The 12,814-nt window shown below is 38.5% G+C and overlaps 1 protein-coding gene across 1 annotated transcript; it reads left to right on the forward strand.

The window, feature by feature from the left end:
- The first annotated feature begins 388 nt into the window (after positions 1-388).
- On the forward strand, positions 389-9,233 carry TMED5 (transmembrane p24 trafficking protein 5). Its single transcript, XM_082287158.1, has 4 exons — positions 389-627; positions 2,998-3,095; positions 3,784-3,967; positions 6,328-9,233. The coding sequence occupies exons 1-4, from the start codon at positions 439-441 to the stop codon at positions 6,544-6,546; spliced, it is 690 nt and encodes a 229-aa protein (XP_082143284.1). The 5' UTR covers positions 389-438; the 3' UTR covers positions 6,547-9,233.
- The last annotated feature ends 3,581 nt before the right edge of the window (positions 9,234-12,814 follow it).

The following is a 12,814-nucleotide window of genomic DNA, read 5'->3' on the forward strand; positions in this document are numbered from 1 at the left end:
ACACGCGAACGCGCAAAACTTGCCTCGCTGCCGGTGACCAGCGCAACGAGAGACGAAAGCGAACCGGGCCCGGGCGGACGGGCAGCACCAGCGCCAGGGGCCCGAGCTGGCGGAGAGCTGCGGCACGGGGCACTGGCGGCCGTCCCTCGGCTCCGAGCGGGTCGGTGCCGGTGGCGGAGCCGCCCCGTGCCCGCCACAACAGCGCCCAAGGCCGCTCGCACCGCGCTCGAACCGCGCGGGGCCCTCACGGCGCAGGCGCGGCCCCGCCCCCGGCGCGCTGGGGGCGGGAGCAGCACGCCCCGCCGCGGTGCACTGTGGGCGGGCGGGGCGCGGCGGCGATTGGTGCGGCGGGGGGATCCCGGCCCCGCCCCTCCCGGGGCGCGCCCGCCCCTCGGTGCCTGCGCGCGCCGGGGCTCCGCGCTGCGAGGCGCTGCCGCGATGGGGCCGCGGCTGCTGCTGGTGCCGCTCGGGTGCCTCGCGCTGCTGCTGCTGCCGCTGCCGCCGCCCGGCGCCGCCGAGTTCAGCCCTTCCCTGGACAGCGACTTCACGTTCACGCTGCCCGCCGGCCGCAAGGAGTGCTTCTACCAGCCCATGCGCAAGGAGGCCTCGCTGGAGCTCGAGTACCAGGTCGGGCAGGGCGGGAGGGCGCGTCTCCCCGCGGGGTGTCCCGAGGGGAGCTGCGGTCCCGCATCCCGTCGTAACGGCGGCGCTGCCGTCTCCGGGCCGTCTGCCCGTCCCCCTGTACAGCGGCTCCACCAGGCCCTGATGCCGGCAGCTCGGTCCTGCCTTGCTGGGGCCGCAGCCTCGGCCCCGAGGGGCAGTGACTGCCGAGGGATGCGGTGCCCTGCCCCGAGCAGTGGCCGCGGGGCTCCACCGGCCTCACCCGGGCGCGGGCAGCCCAGCGCTGCCCGGGACTCTGCCGGCCTCGGCAGAGCCCGCAAAGCCACGCTGGAATTGTGCACTCTTTAGAAGTTCTGCCTTCGGGAGTTAAAAATTAACTTACCTGCCTATTTATTTATTCTAATACGTTCTTTGGTGGTTTGGGGACACTTCTTTGTTTCTGCTTTAGAAGAGCTCAAGTCGCCATCCTTTAAAAGGGCTGAATGTAGAAAGTTCACGGTTGTGACCTTGTGTTGTAGCTCTAAAGCGTAAGGAACGTTGTGCTGATGCACAGAGCCCGTACTTGCCTATCTTCGTGCTGATATTAAACACCTTTTACCTCAATGATGAAAGTTTTACAGAAACAGCCGAATTTAACAGACTATCATTAAGATTTCAATGTCCTTCTTGGGAAGAGTCGAGTTTCCCAGAGATGTCTGGGATAGGTTTCGATCTCAGACTTTTTTTTTTCCTCCTTAAAACAAAAACTTTTTCTACAGTAAAATAGGTACAGTGAGGGAAGCTGCACTGAATATTTTCCACCCTACTACTACTGTGCCTCTAGGCTGGCCAGGATCTGTCTCTCTTTCCCTCCATCTGTTTTTCCCTTCTGTTTCTCAGTGGAAAGATAAAGCTGAAATTCCTGATTATTTCTAATACTGTTACATGCAGAACTGAACAAGAATGAAAGACAGAGGTGTTGAAGCTTTGTTCAGAGCCCTGTCTAAGCCAAACAGAAGTTTATTTTGCACAGAATAGGATTTTAGTTTGATCATAAGCTAAATAAAGACATTATTTTAGAAAGGGCTAATATGTATAACATTATACATGTAACTTATTTCTACTCAGGCATAAATTTCTTAGCACTACTGTTAACAGTAATGATTCATCTTTCTATTTCAATGTGTAGAAAAGGAGCTCTGTATATTATTGCAAATAGATTTATTTTGTACTTAATCATGTTAGTGGCTAAGGCATAGGAATATTTAACATAGGATGCAGGTCACTCTCCAAAGAAATAAGGTAAACACTATGCAAATAAAAAGGTTCTTTTCTGGGTGTTTAGACTGGAGCATACCCCTAAAGATACGTCACTATATATGGTTTTTAATTTGATCAGCTGTTAGCTAGTAATTTTCCTTGTCCTTTATCCATTTTTTTAAATTTTTGTAAGTCTTCAGTGTCAGTTTGAGCCAGTGTAAACTTTGCCCTCCATTTCAGCAGGAGCAGACTGTTGTACTGAAAAAGCTCACTGGAAAACAAGCAAACAAAAAATTCCCCTAGCATGGACTTAAGTAATGTCATAAAAATGATCCCTCTCCACCCCCTTATGCAGTTACTACCTTCCCTATAAAGAATTTCTACAACACAGTAGGTGTGGTGATACAACTGTAGCTGTGTTATACAGTTAAAGCAACACACCTTTTGTAATGCTGTAGACACTCCCTGAGAACTTAAGAAGCTAAATGCCTTCAATTCCTCCTACCTTTGGGAAAAGAGAATGCCTTGGCAGAATTCAGACCTTAAATGTGTATCAAAAGGTGGGAAGGACTTGTGGTACAGCTTTGATTGGCGTAAGAGGTTTGGTCCAGTTTTCAACAGTGTTAATTCACCCAACAAAGATGTCTTAGGGGTGACAGCACATAATGTTCAAGTATGTATAACACGTATGTACAGAAAAGTGATTTGTTAAAACATTTCTGCCACTGAAATGGGAGTAGTGCAGGTACTTACCAGTCAATGACATCTGCCATAGAAGTGCTAGATTTAGACATCTGTTATTGGTATTTTTACAGGTTGTTTAACCCTGCCTGTTGATAAAACTGTATGCATTCTTAAAAGCAATTAGGGAAAGGTTCAATAAAAGCCCAGCTTTGCAGGTTTAGATCACATTTAGTTTAAGATTCCGAAATTGCTAAAATGCTTTTAGGTCGAGCCGTGTTTTAATCTGTTTCCAGTTAACTTGGTGTTGGCTTATCCAGACAGATTATTCTTTCAGATTCCTTATTTGTCTGTTCCCTTACCTACAAACGTTTGCCTTCCCTAAAAATGTTTCTGTCAGCAATGCAAACAGGAATTCCACTGGTTGGAGGTTGGTTATTTTTGTTTGTTTCACAGGTTCTGGATGGAGCAGGGTTAGATGTTGATTTTCATCTGCTGTCCCCGAAAGGTGAAACTCTAGTTTTTGATGAAAGAAAATCAGATGGAGTTCATACGTAAGTTTAAAATCTTCAAACTCAGAAGTGTTACATAAAGAACTTTTCTGGTCTCTTTGGCAAATACAACTAAAATGAAGGTTGAGTACTTTTTATTCCTTAGTATTACAAAAGACTTTCTAATAGGACAGTTTGAGAACAACAATTTTCTTTTTATAGACACTGAATGCCTTTTACATGGATTGTACCATGAAGTGAAGGGTACTTTTGTTTTAATGATAGATGTTAATGTTCAATGGATAAAAATAATTATTATGCAGTTGAAAAAGGTCTCCATATCTAATACCAAAGATCATTTCAGTCATACAAATAACAAGCTAAAAAGTCCCCTATTTTTCCAGTCCTTTTGTCAAAACATGTAATATTTGCTGCAATTTCACTATACAGTATAAGAATTCCACTTACTGTGTATTTTTTGGTAATAATTAACAATGATTCAAAATCCCTGAAAAGAAATGAAAGCAAGCTGCTGTCTTCATCATTTTGAGCCTTGACAGTCAGTGGGATTGTTTTGTTGTGACTGTGTAATCTGTAAGGTGTCTTTAGAGTTCTTATTTTTATACAAAAAGAAGATCTGGTTATTTCTAAGTGCATGATTGCCAGTCTTTAAGACAAAGGTGTACAAAAACTGACTTTTTAAGAACCAGCATGGAAAGTGTAGTTAATCACATTTTGCTTAATTACACAGGGTGGAAACAGAAGATGGAGATTACATGTTCTGCTTTGACAACACATTCAGTACCATTTCTGAAAAGGTAATTTTCTTTGAATTGATCCTGGACAATATGGGAGAAGATGGACAAGATGAGGAAGACTGGAAGAAGTACGTTACAGGCACAGATCTCCTAGACATGAAATTGGAAGATATTCTGGTTAGTATTTTATCTTTAATTCTCTGCATTGTAAGAGCATTTGGAAAAAAACTCAGCGTCATGTAGCCATTCTGCCTCTGTCTGGTGCATCATCCTGGAATGTATTCCAGTTCCATATATTGCTTTTACTAATACAGGAAGTCTAGCACCATGGATCTCTCGTTTACACAAAGAAACTTGAAGATCTTTTCAGAATAGGCCCTTCATCAGCAAGAAGAAACTGGCTAGCTCTCAGTCACTTGCTTTCCAATTCAGCTTCCTTTCTTCCTACTGCTAAAATGGGACATTCTTCCCTAGCAGCAATGAAATTAATACTTTGACCATTAAGGTATTACTTAGTCCCAATGCTGTAGTTGGAATTACTGCATAATTTTTATCAATGTTTAAAAATAAGGTACACTGTGTTAGTCTCTTTATCGCATCTTTGCAGAAGTATGGATTGCTGTTTCTATCCTCAGTAAATTAGACAATACTCTATTAGGTTTTTTGCCCCCAAATTTTATTACACCTTTTCAAACTAATAAACAGAATGAAAGTTAATTTGCATAAACTACAGGTTCATCTTTGCAGACATTGTATGAGAGGTTATGTTTACTTAAACTGTATTCTGACCCTATTCGATGTAGGATTCAGACTACTGCTGAGTCGAAGCTCTTACTCTCTTTATGATCATTCAATATTGAGATTACTCTAGAAGCAAAGGATTGCTTGGTTCTCCAGTACCACTGTTCTTACTGCTTGGTAGGATGCAGTGAGCTATTGTTTGTTTGATCATAGCTACAGACAATAGGTATCTTAAAAAAAAAAACAACTCAAAATCCCAACATCTGCACACACTGAATACATCATGTAGAAAATTACAGTGTATTATTTATTGCCATAAACACAATGCAGATTTTTAAATAACAAAATAATGTTTAAAATCTTTTATAGGTGTATGATACACATTTAAATAATAATAAAATCAAATACAGAATCTGAAAAGCTGACCAGATCTTTAAAAATGTCAGTCAAGACACTTTAAAAAAGTGAAGTTTATATGTGGAGTTGTGAAGAAAATCCCTCTCACACTAACCACAAAAAATACTTGAATGGATTTGACAGACACTTGTTTACATACTGGTATCTCTTCCAAAAGAAAAAGAAATGCAGAACTTCTCTTTGAGAGCCTTGAAAATCTTATAAAGTAGGTTGTTTTTGTAAAGTTAACATTAGTATTTGATCCCATTGTTTACTTAGCCAAGTATTACTTTCCCTGCAAGGTCTATGAGGACTAACATAAACACTTAGTAGTTTAATTCCTTAATGAAAACACCTTTTCTGTTGAAAATAGGGAATTGTGTCTTATTTTTAAAGCTTTTGTGTCATGTTGATGTTCCTTATTGTGTAACAATGAACTTTATCATCATAAAATTATTTGGCTCCCCAAAATAGCTATTTTGAAATATTTTTGTTAAATACGAAACAGAGAAAATGTTACTGCTGGGTTTAACCGTATGGTTTTGGTTTTTTTTTTTAATTCTTAGCCTCCTCTTACTGCAAATGTTACTCTTCTCACTAAAAGTTACTTTAGGATCCATAATTGTATCAAGAACATAATTCAGCACTTCATGAGATCAGCTTTTATGTTGTTAGTATCTATTATGTGGTGGATGAAACTTCAAGAGATCATAGGGTCAGGTGTTTACTTAGTGCAGAATAAGGTGTGGATCTTGAGCTGCCATCATCATGGCTGGAGTGTTCATGTACTTCCTCTAGTTCCAAAGGTAACACTTTATGTCCTTTGTAGGACCTCCGCTTGTCCTATTCAAAATTTATTGTCCAAACTCTGCTTTTGTATCAAGGTTGAAGCAGTAGTTTATGGCCACTACAGTAGAAACACCAGAAGCAGACAGGAATGTAACATTATTGTACTTTTCTTTTGCTACAGATACAGGCCTGATGGTAATTTGCATTAAAAAGCTCCTTAATTTTATTATGTGGCAGAAAAAACTTTACATTTGCTTGCTACTACATAATTTGGTTTGAGACTAGTTCTGCAGTATTCACTGCTTTTTATTTGTCCAGATAGGTTTGATTTCTCTCTTACCTCCCTATGTATAAAAGAGAAAAACCAAAATTATTAGAGAACACTAATGTTACATAAATTAAGTCTTTTCAGGTGACACTCAATAAACAGGCTAGACAAATTAATGAAAACTGATGAGGTGTACATTTTAAAATGAAGTTAACTCTTCACTTGTTAAGAAATTAAATTACAGGTGGTAATACAGTGTTAATAATTTTGTATGTGCTGCAAGCTATCCACTTAATTCAGGCGTTCTTTTTTTTTCTAAAAATACTCTTTTGTTACTTACCAGGAATCCATCAACAGTGTCAAAGCCAGATTAAGCAAAAGTGTCCAAATTCAGACCCTGCTCAGAGCATTTGAGGCTCGTGACCGAAACATACAAGAAAGCAACTTCGACAGAGTGAATTTCTGGTCCATGGTCAACTTGGGAGTAATGGTGGTGGTATCAGCTGTTCAGGTTTACATGTTGAAAAGTCTCTTTGAAGATAAGAGGAAAAGTAGAACTTAATATTCGTTAATGTTCATATTATGATCATAACAATATAACAGGTATGGGGGAGGAGGGGAGCAATAAACCACAGTAAAGAAAATAAAGACCTTTCAGATTCTATTGAACAGACAGTAAAAATCAGGTTTTCAATTCACATTGGGCTTTTTGGATGTGATGGTGCTGGTCTTGTTTGTGTTTGGGGTTTTTGTTTTTTGTGGTGGTTTGTTGGTTTTTTTTAAAACAAAAAGATAATGCATCCTCCCAAGCTCTCCCATTTTTCCAAATGCTACTATTTTTTTGTACTTGTAGGATTTGTTAATGATTGTTGATGCCTACCTTATGCATAGCACACTTGGTGCATATGCAAAGTAATGTTAATATAACTGTCATTTTTTAAATTTTCACATAGAAGTTTAAGTAGTAACAGACATTGGTTTAGTTGCTGTTAAATACTGAATGAATTTACATATGTGCCTAAGTTTACAGGATTTGTAGTTACTGTCATTTTTCTTCAAAGCTATATGTTTTTAAAAATCCTTTGTTTCTGTTCTTTGGCATCATGGAGAAACACTGGGCTAACTATGTAAGAACATGAGATCTCCTTTTATAACAGATGACTAATATCAGCACTTTAAAAAAAGCACCATCAATGTGAAATTGAGTCAGTCTTGAAAAACAATTGGAGAAAATAAGTACAATTCCCGTTCATAAATCTTTCTGTCCTGTAGTTGCATGATCCTATTTTCCTTCTTGGCTGTTACATGAGACAAGTAACTACATGGTATACAAACAAATACAGACACACTTGGAAGTATGATGTGCAAATTCTTAGTTACTCTTACCTCATGTAATAGCTAATTTTTTTAAAAATTAATTTCTCATGTTTTTTCCTTTTAATAAAGGCAGGGGTTGTCATGGTATACCAAAACAAACATTGATTGCTGTAGTCTCAAAATCCCTCTTATTTTCCACTTTATTTTTATTACAATTATGACTAATGTAACAATCAGGTGACTTACACAGCCATGTAAAACCAAAGCTGTTCACCTAAGCTTTCCATTTTTGCTCACCTTCACAAGTCTTTCAGCTGTGTAAGTACACTCTCTTCATATAACCAGTGTTTCTGTACCTAGCTGTTCATATGACTAAGGCACAAATCACAGGAGCAGTAAGTACAGGCTTCGAGTTTTATGATCAACTGAATATGTAGTATCGCTTAACTAAGGCAAAGCTAGTATCAAATCAGAAATTTATAATATCTGGATGAGGTGGCTTTTAACAGTGTAGTGAGGGTATAAAGTTTTTGCCAAAACCCCTGGTACATGAGAGTTAACTTTTTTTAGTAGTTCAAAGTAATTTTTACAATGTGCCAAGTCATTGCAATTTCTTGTATAAATTTGTTAGCTACATTTCATCCTAAGAGTTTTTTAAAAACTTTATTAAAAGCACTTTTTAAAAAGTGTTTTAAAAAAAGTATATGTAGTAGTATTGTGCCTGTTGTGGGGTCATCTGTATGAATGGCAGAGTTGCAACTTTGAGACCTTGTGATTAAATACTGTTTTATGAATAAAAACAGGGTCAATAGGTGCATTGAAGAAATATGTTGTTCAAATGAAGCAGATGCTAGCAAGGGCTACAGAACATAGAAACAGCACTTCAGTTTCAACTTCAGACAAGAGGACCTAGCAATAATATTTCTAAATAGTTTTTATAAGCAAGAGTATTATTATTATTATTACAGAACTTGTTATAGAGGGCTCCAAAGGCTGTTGAGCTACTTCATCTTTCTGCAAAGCTGTGTCCAGAATAAGACTGTAACCCTTTAAGGTTTTGTGTATCTTACTTCCATATGATGCTTTCTATTCTAAACTGCCTGGAAGTAGAAAGCTTTGTTCTTACCCCAGAAATATGTCTAGGAAAAAATAATTGTTTCAGCTAGAGTAGCAAATAATGTTTTCCTGCCATTTCCCTGTCTATCTCCCAGTAGCACTATACCATGTTGTTATCTTTGCTTGCATCACCCTCTGCAAAATGCTGAACCAGCTCTGGGAAGCTGTGACTAAGATATCTACCTCTGCTCTCCAAGCTACTAGATTCGTTTCACCTTACAACTCCAACAGATAAGCTCTGCCAAGTTTTCCAAGGGCACCTTAAGGGATTGAGTTCCCGAGCTGCTCTGCTGTGCCTCTCTGACAGTAGTTATACATCAGGGGCAAACCATTTGGTGTCTCAGTTTAACCTGCTACTGACTGCAGCCTGCTCTGATCAAAGACACAGGACTGCTGCAGTTTGGGGTCTCCCATTACAAATAGCAATTGCTGGTAGAAGGAAAATGCAACAACTGGCACCAGAGTTCATCTGGAAGAAATTATTGTTTTGCAACTAAGAGCTCTGACTATATTTTCTCATCATTCAAGGTCCACTAGAAAATGAAAGAGGGAATAACTAGAAAGGTTCACTGACTTTGGCAGCTGGAATATGTTTATGATAGGTGAAGGATTTGGCATTCAAACTTACAGTTAAATAACATTGTATTTGGATTTTGAAGAGTAGGTTGCTTTTGACTGTATAAAATTTACAAAGGAGAATATAAATTACATTTTCTTTCTTAATGGACTTTTTATTCAGAATTAAATGTTTTAAGACTTGCAGATGTTGAATAATTATGCAAAACTGAGATTTTCAATAAATCAAGTTTAAACCTGTGTTTGTGTTCATTTTATAATGAAGAATTCTCTACCACTGAATGATGCAAAAGATCAAGGATGCTAAGCTAACAAGAATTTTGGTTTTAGTAATGCAGCTTTTTCATTTCTTCTTCATGCAGTATTCAAATTTTGTTCTTATTCACTGTAACCCAAAATCAACTTTATCAGTGCAGATAATTTACGATTTGCACAGGCATCAGATCAGAAAGACACCAGCTTCTGGTCTTTTTAAGAGAAAATATTTAACTGTCTATTTCAGCAGCAAATATCAACAGGAAATTGTATCACAGTATCAAGCTCACAATTAAGAATCTCATAATATAAATACTCCTGGTTATTCACATGTAATAGTTTTGCATTACTCATAAAATAATACTGAATAAAGCTCAAAATACTGCAGCATTTTTTCAGGTTAATTGAGTAACACACATGACAAATCTAAGCTTGTTTACCATTTCGTAAGACTCCTGAGACACTGGGGCCTATCCGGAAGTCTGCAAACCACATTGTTCAAGTACTGAAACGGGAACTTCCTTTGTGCTGCATTTTGAATCAATGAAATAGATCATAAAATATTACGGTCCAATGTTACATTGTCAGATTGGGCAATTAGTGGTAGAAGGAACAGTGATTTGACTTGGAAAAGTACATGAGCAGTAAAAACTCAAGAGCTATTTTTGGACACAGACACGAGAAATACCTGCAAGTTTCTTTTCCTGATCTCTGCAAGTGTGCACCATGAGAAATGACACCTTCTGCCTTCACTTTGCACGCACAACACAGCACAGCCTTGTGCCTCAGATCGGCACAATGTTTCTCGTGCTCAGCAGTGCAGCACGGCCTTGTTTAACTCCACTTGTTTGCCAGGTTGCATCAGCATCCTCAGTCCATGGCCATGTGGTACAGTGTTAAGACCACATTTTTAAAATTTTTACTCAATTAGTCACAGCAATTACTTAATTACTTCCCCCCCCCCCCTTTCTGGAGTATTTTTTTTTTCAATTTATATGGCAATCTGTTCTAAAGACTCATTAGCCCCAGAACTTAATTAAGACAGCCTGAAACGAAGCCTGAGCTATATCCGATGTCTTTAAAAACTAACAGTTTCTGTGTTTTAAAGAACAATTCTCCTTGAGACACTTTCATTTAAGAACTTAGCAACCTGCGGTGTAGACAGGAAACACACAACTCCTAGTTACTGCTCAGAAATGGCTTATTTAGTTAAGCCCTTCCTTTTTCCATGCTCTCCCCCTGGCTCCAGCAGTATTCCCTCACAGAAATTCACTATTCATACAAGAGGAATGCTGTATTAATAGTGAGGTACAGAGGTGAGTAAACACAATTTACACAAATTACTACAGAAATTAAAAATGCAATCAAAAGCTACATACCTTTTTGTATAAAGCCAACAATTCATATAACATAAGCTGATTTTTATCAAAGGTAAAGATAATAAAATAGTAACAGAATAATGAAAAAAATAAGATAATGATAAAAAACTCAGAAGTAGTAGTAAGCACACCTACATTGCTGAAGTTTCACCAGAAGCATCTGAATTACATCTCTCATGCTGTCTAGTGCTATAGTTTACAACAGTTAATGAGACTTGGAATCCATACTGTTGCCAAACTCCTTTCTTCCCTTGGTACTTACCAAGTTTCTGGAAGTAAAACATCCTTCCTTGCTCTCCATCTGCTACCTGCTAAATTGGAATACAGGTGCATAAGGAAGGCACTGAGTTGCCAAAAGAAAAGTTCTAGAAGCATATATCTATACATTTCAACCTTATGCTAAGGGACCCGAAATTAAACATCTAATTAAAGTCCTTTTCTTCTATGCTGAAGGATTTAATGGAGTTAAAACCTTTCCAGTTGTTCATTAATTCCCTTTCCCACAATTTCCAACTATTCTTGACGATCTCTAGAAATTTACCCTTAGTGCTTTTGGGTCTCTGCTAGCATGCAACCAGTTTGTGAAGTTATGAATACCAAATTAGAGGAACCAAATAACAAAGTAGGCAACATAAGTAATGCTCATGAATGAGAAAAACATGTACATAGCAAAGCAGTAACTATCCCACTAGATGTTGACACAAGCAAATGCAACAATACCCAAGTTTTGTGAATATTCATTAGAGAATGGCAAAGCACAAATGAAGGACTTGGAAATGGTGCTTACAGAAAAAACTTTATTTAGAGCAAGTCAGAACTATCAATTAGCTTCCTGCTTTAAAGCAGGTTTTGAAGTAAATGAGCTTGTTAAAGAGTAAAACTGCAGATATCAGGATTGGAAGGTACTGTATTGAACATTAAATAAACAGAAGACTAGGAAACCTAAACCACATGGAAGTCAATCAGTGCCAAACACTAAGTAGCTAACAATGGGAAGCAAATGGAATATTGTCAAATTGAGAAGCTGGAAACATAAATTAGATCAAGTGAAAGAAAAACACATACTGGTGAAATAGTATCAGTAAACACATTAGAAGAAAGATTATATGAAAAGAATGGTATGAACTACAGCTGTATTTGAAAAATTAGTATCTGCAAGCAAGTATTTTGGCACTAGTGAGAACCAGAGTAACTGCTGATATTACAGTATATGGATCTCAATGATGAAATATGTACAAATCTGATTTTAAAAAATAGCAGAGATGAGCTAATTGAGAACATTAAGGGATTCAAAAATGCAAAATACTAAAACACTAAGACAATACAAAAATCTTGTTTCATTGTTGCTGAATGATAAAACTGAAAGACAGCAAAAGCATCAAATTTCAAGCTCATTCTCAGACTGTGCACAGCTTATAGTGGTCTTTTGCTTTACTTTCTATCATCCTGCACTATCTTTGCTAAAAGACAGTTGTTTCCCCCCTCCAACTTCCTTCAGGGACTCCAAAGGAGACTCTTTTCCCATGTCTTCATTACACCTCACCTATAGATGATCCAAATTACAAAAAAAAAAAAAAACAAAACCCCAACAGCTAACTTTTCTAAAAACATTGACAACTCCCATGTTTAACCCATGCATTAATGTGTTTTTCTAACTAAATTTGGGTATCAATAGATATGACACCTCCATATGGGTGTTTGGCCATCAGTTTAAGTTCAACATTGACAGAATGAAACACAGCATCCTAAACCCTTTTTGCTATTTGTACAAAATGTAATTTTCTCCCATCATGCCCTTAACTGGAGGGTTATTTTTCATTCAGACAGATATGAGGCAACTAGAGACATGCCTGAACATATTACCTGTGTAGCATTTGCAAGACTCATCCTCTTCACTGTGCACAGAACTGATGCTTCTGTCCAATTTATCCTTATCACTGACTACTGCTCCATGGTCAGCCTTGGCATGTTCCATCCCAATTCACCAACTTCCTTTTAAAATACAACACTAAAGACCACTTTAGTAGGATGTTTAGGATGTTCCAAAGACAAACCATTTTTCTGTTTATTAAATTATCTTTGCCCCCTCTCCCTACACAATAAAGTGCTCCTCTTCACCTTCGAGGCCTTTTTTTGTCTTCATGTTAAATCAAAATAATGACCTGCATTTCATGTATCATGCTTAGA

The sequence above is a fragment of the Coloeus monedula genome, assembly GCF_965178545.1.
Source record: "Coloeus monedula genome assembly, chromosome: 9".
Classification (NCBI taxonomy): Eukaryota; Metazoa; Chordata; class Aves; order Passeriformes; family Corvidae; genus Coloeus; species Coloeus monedula.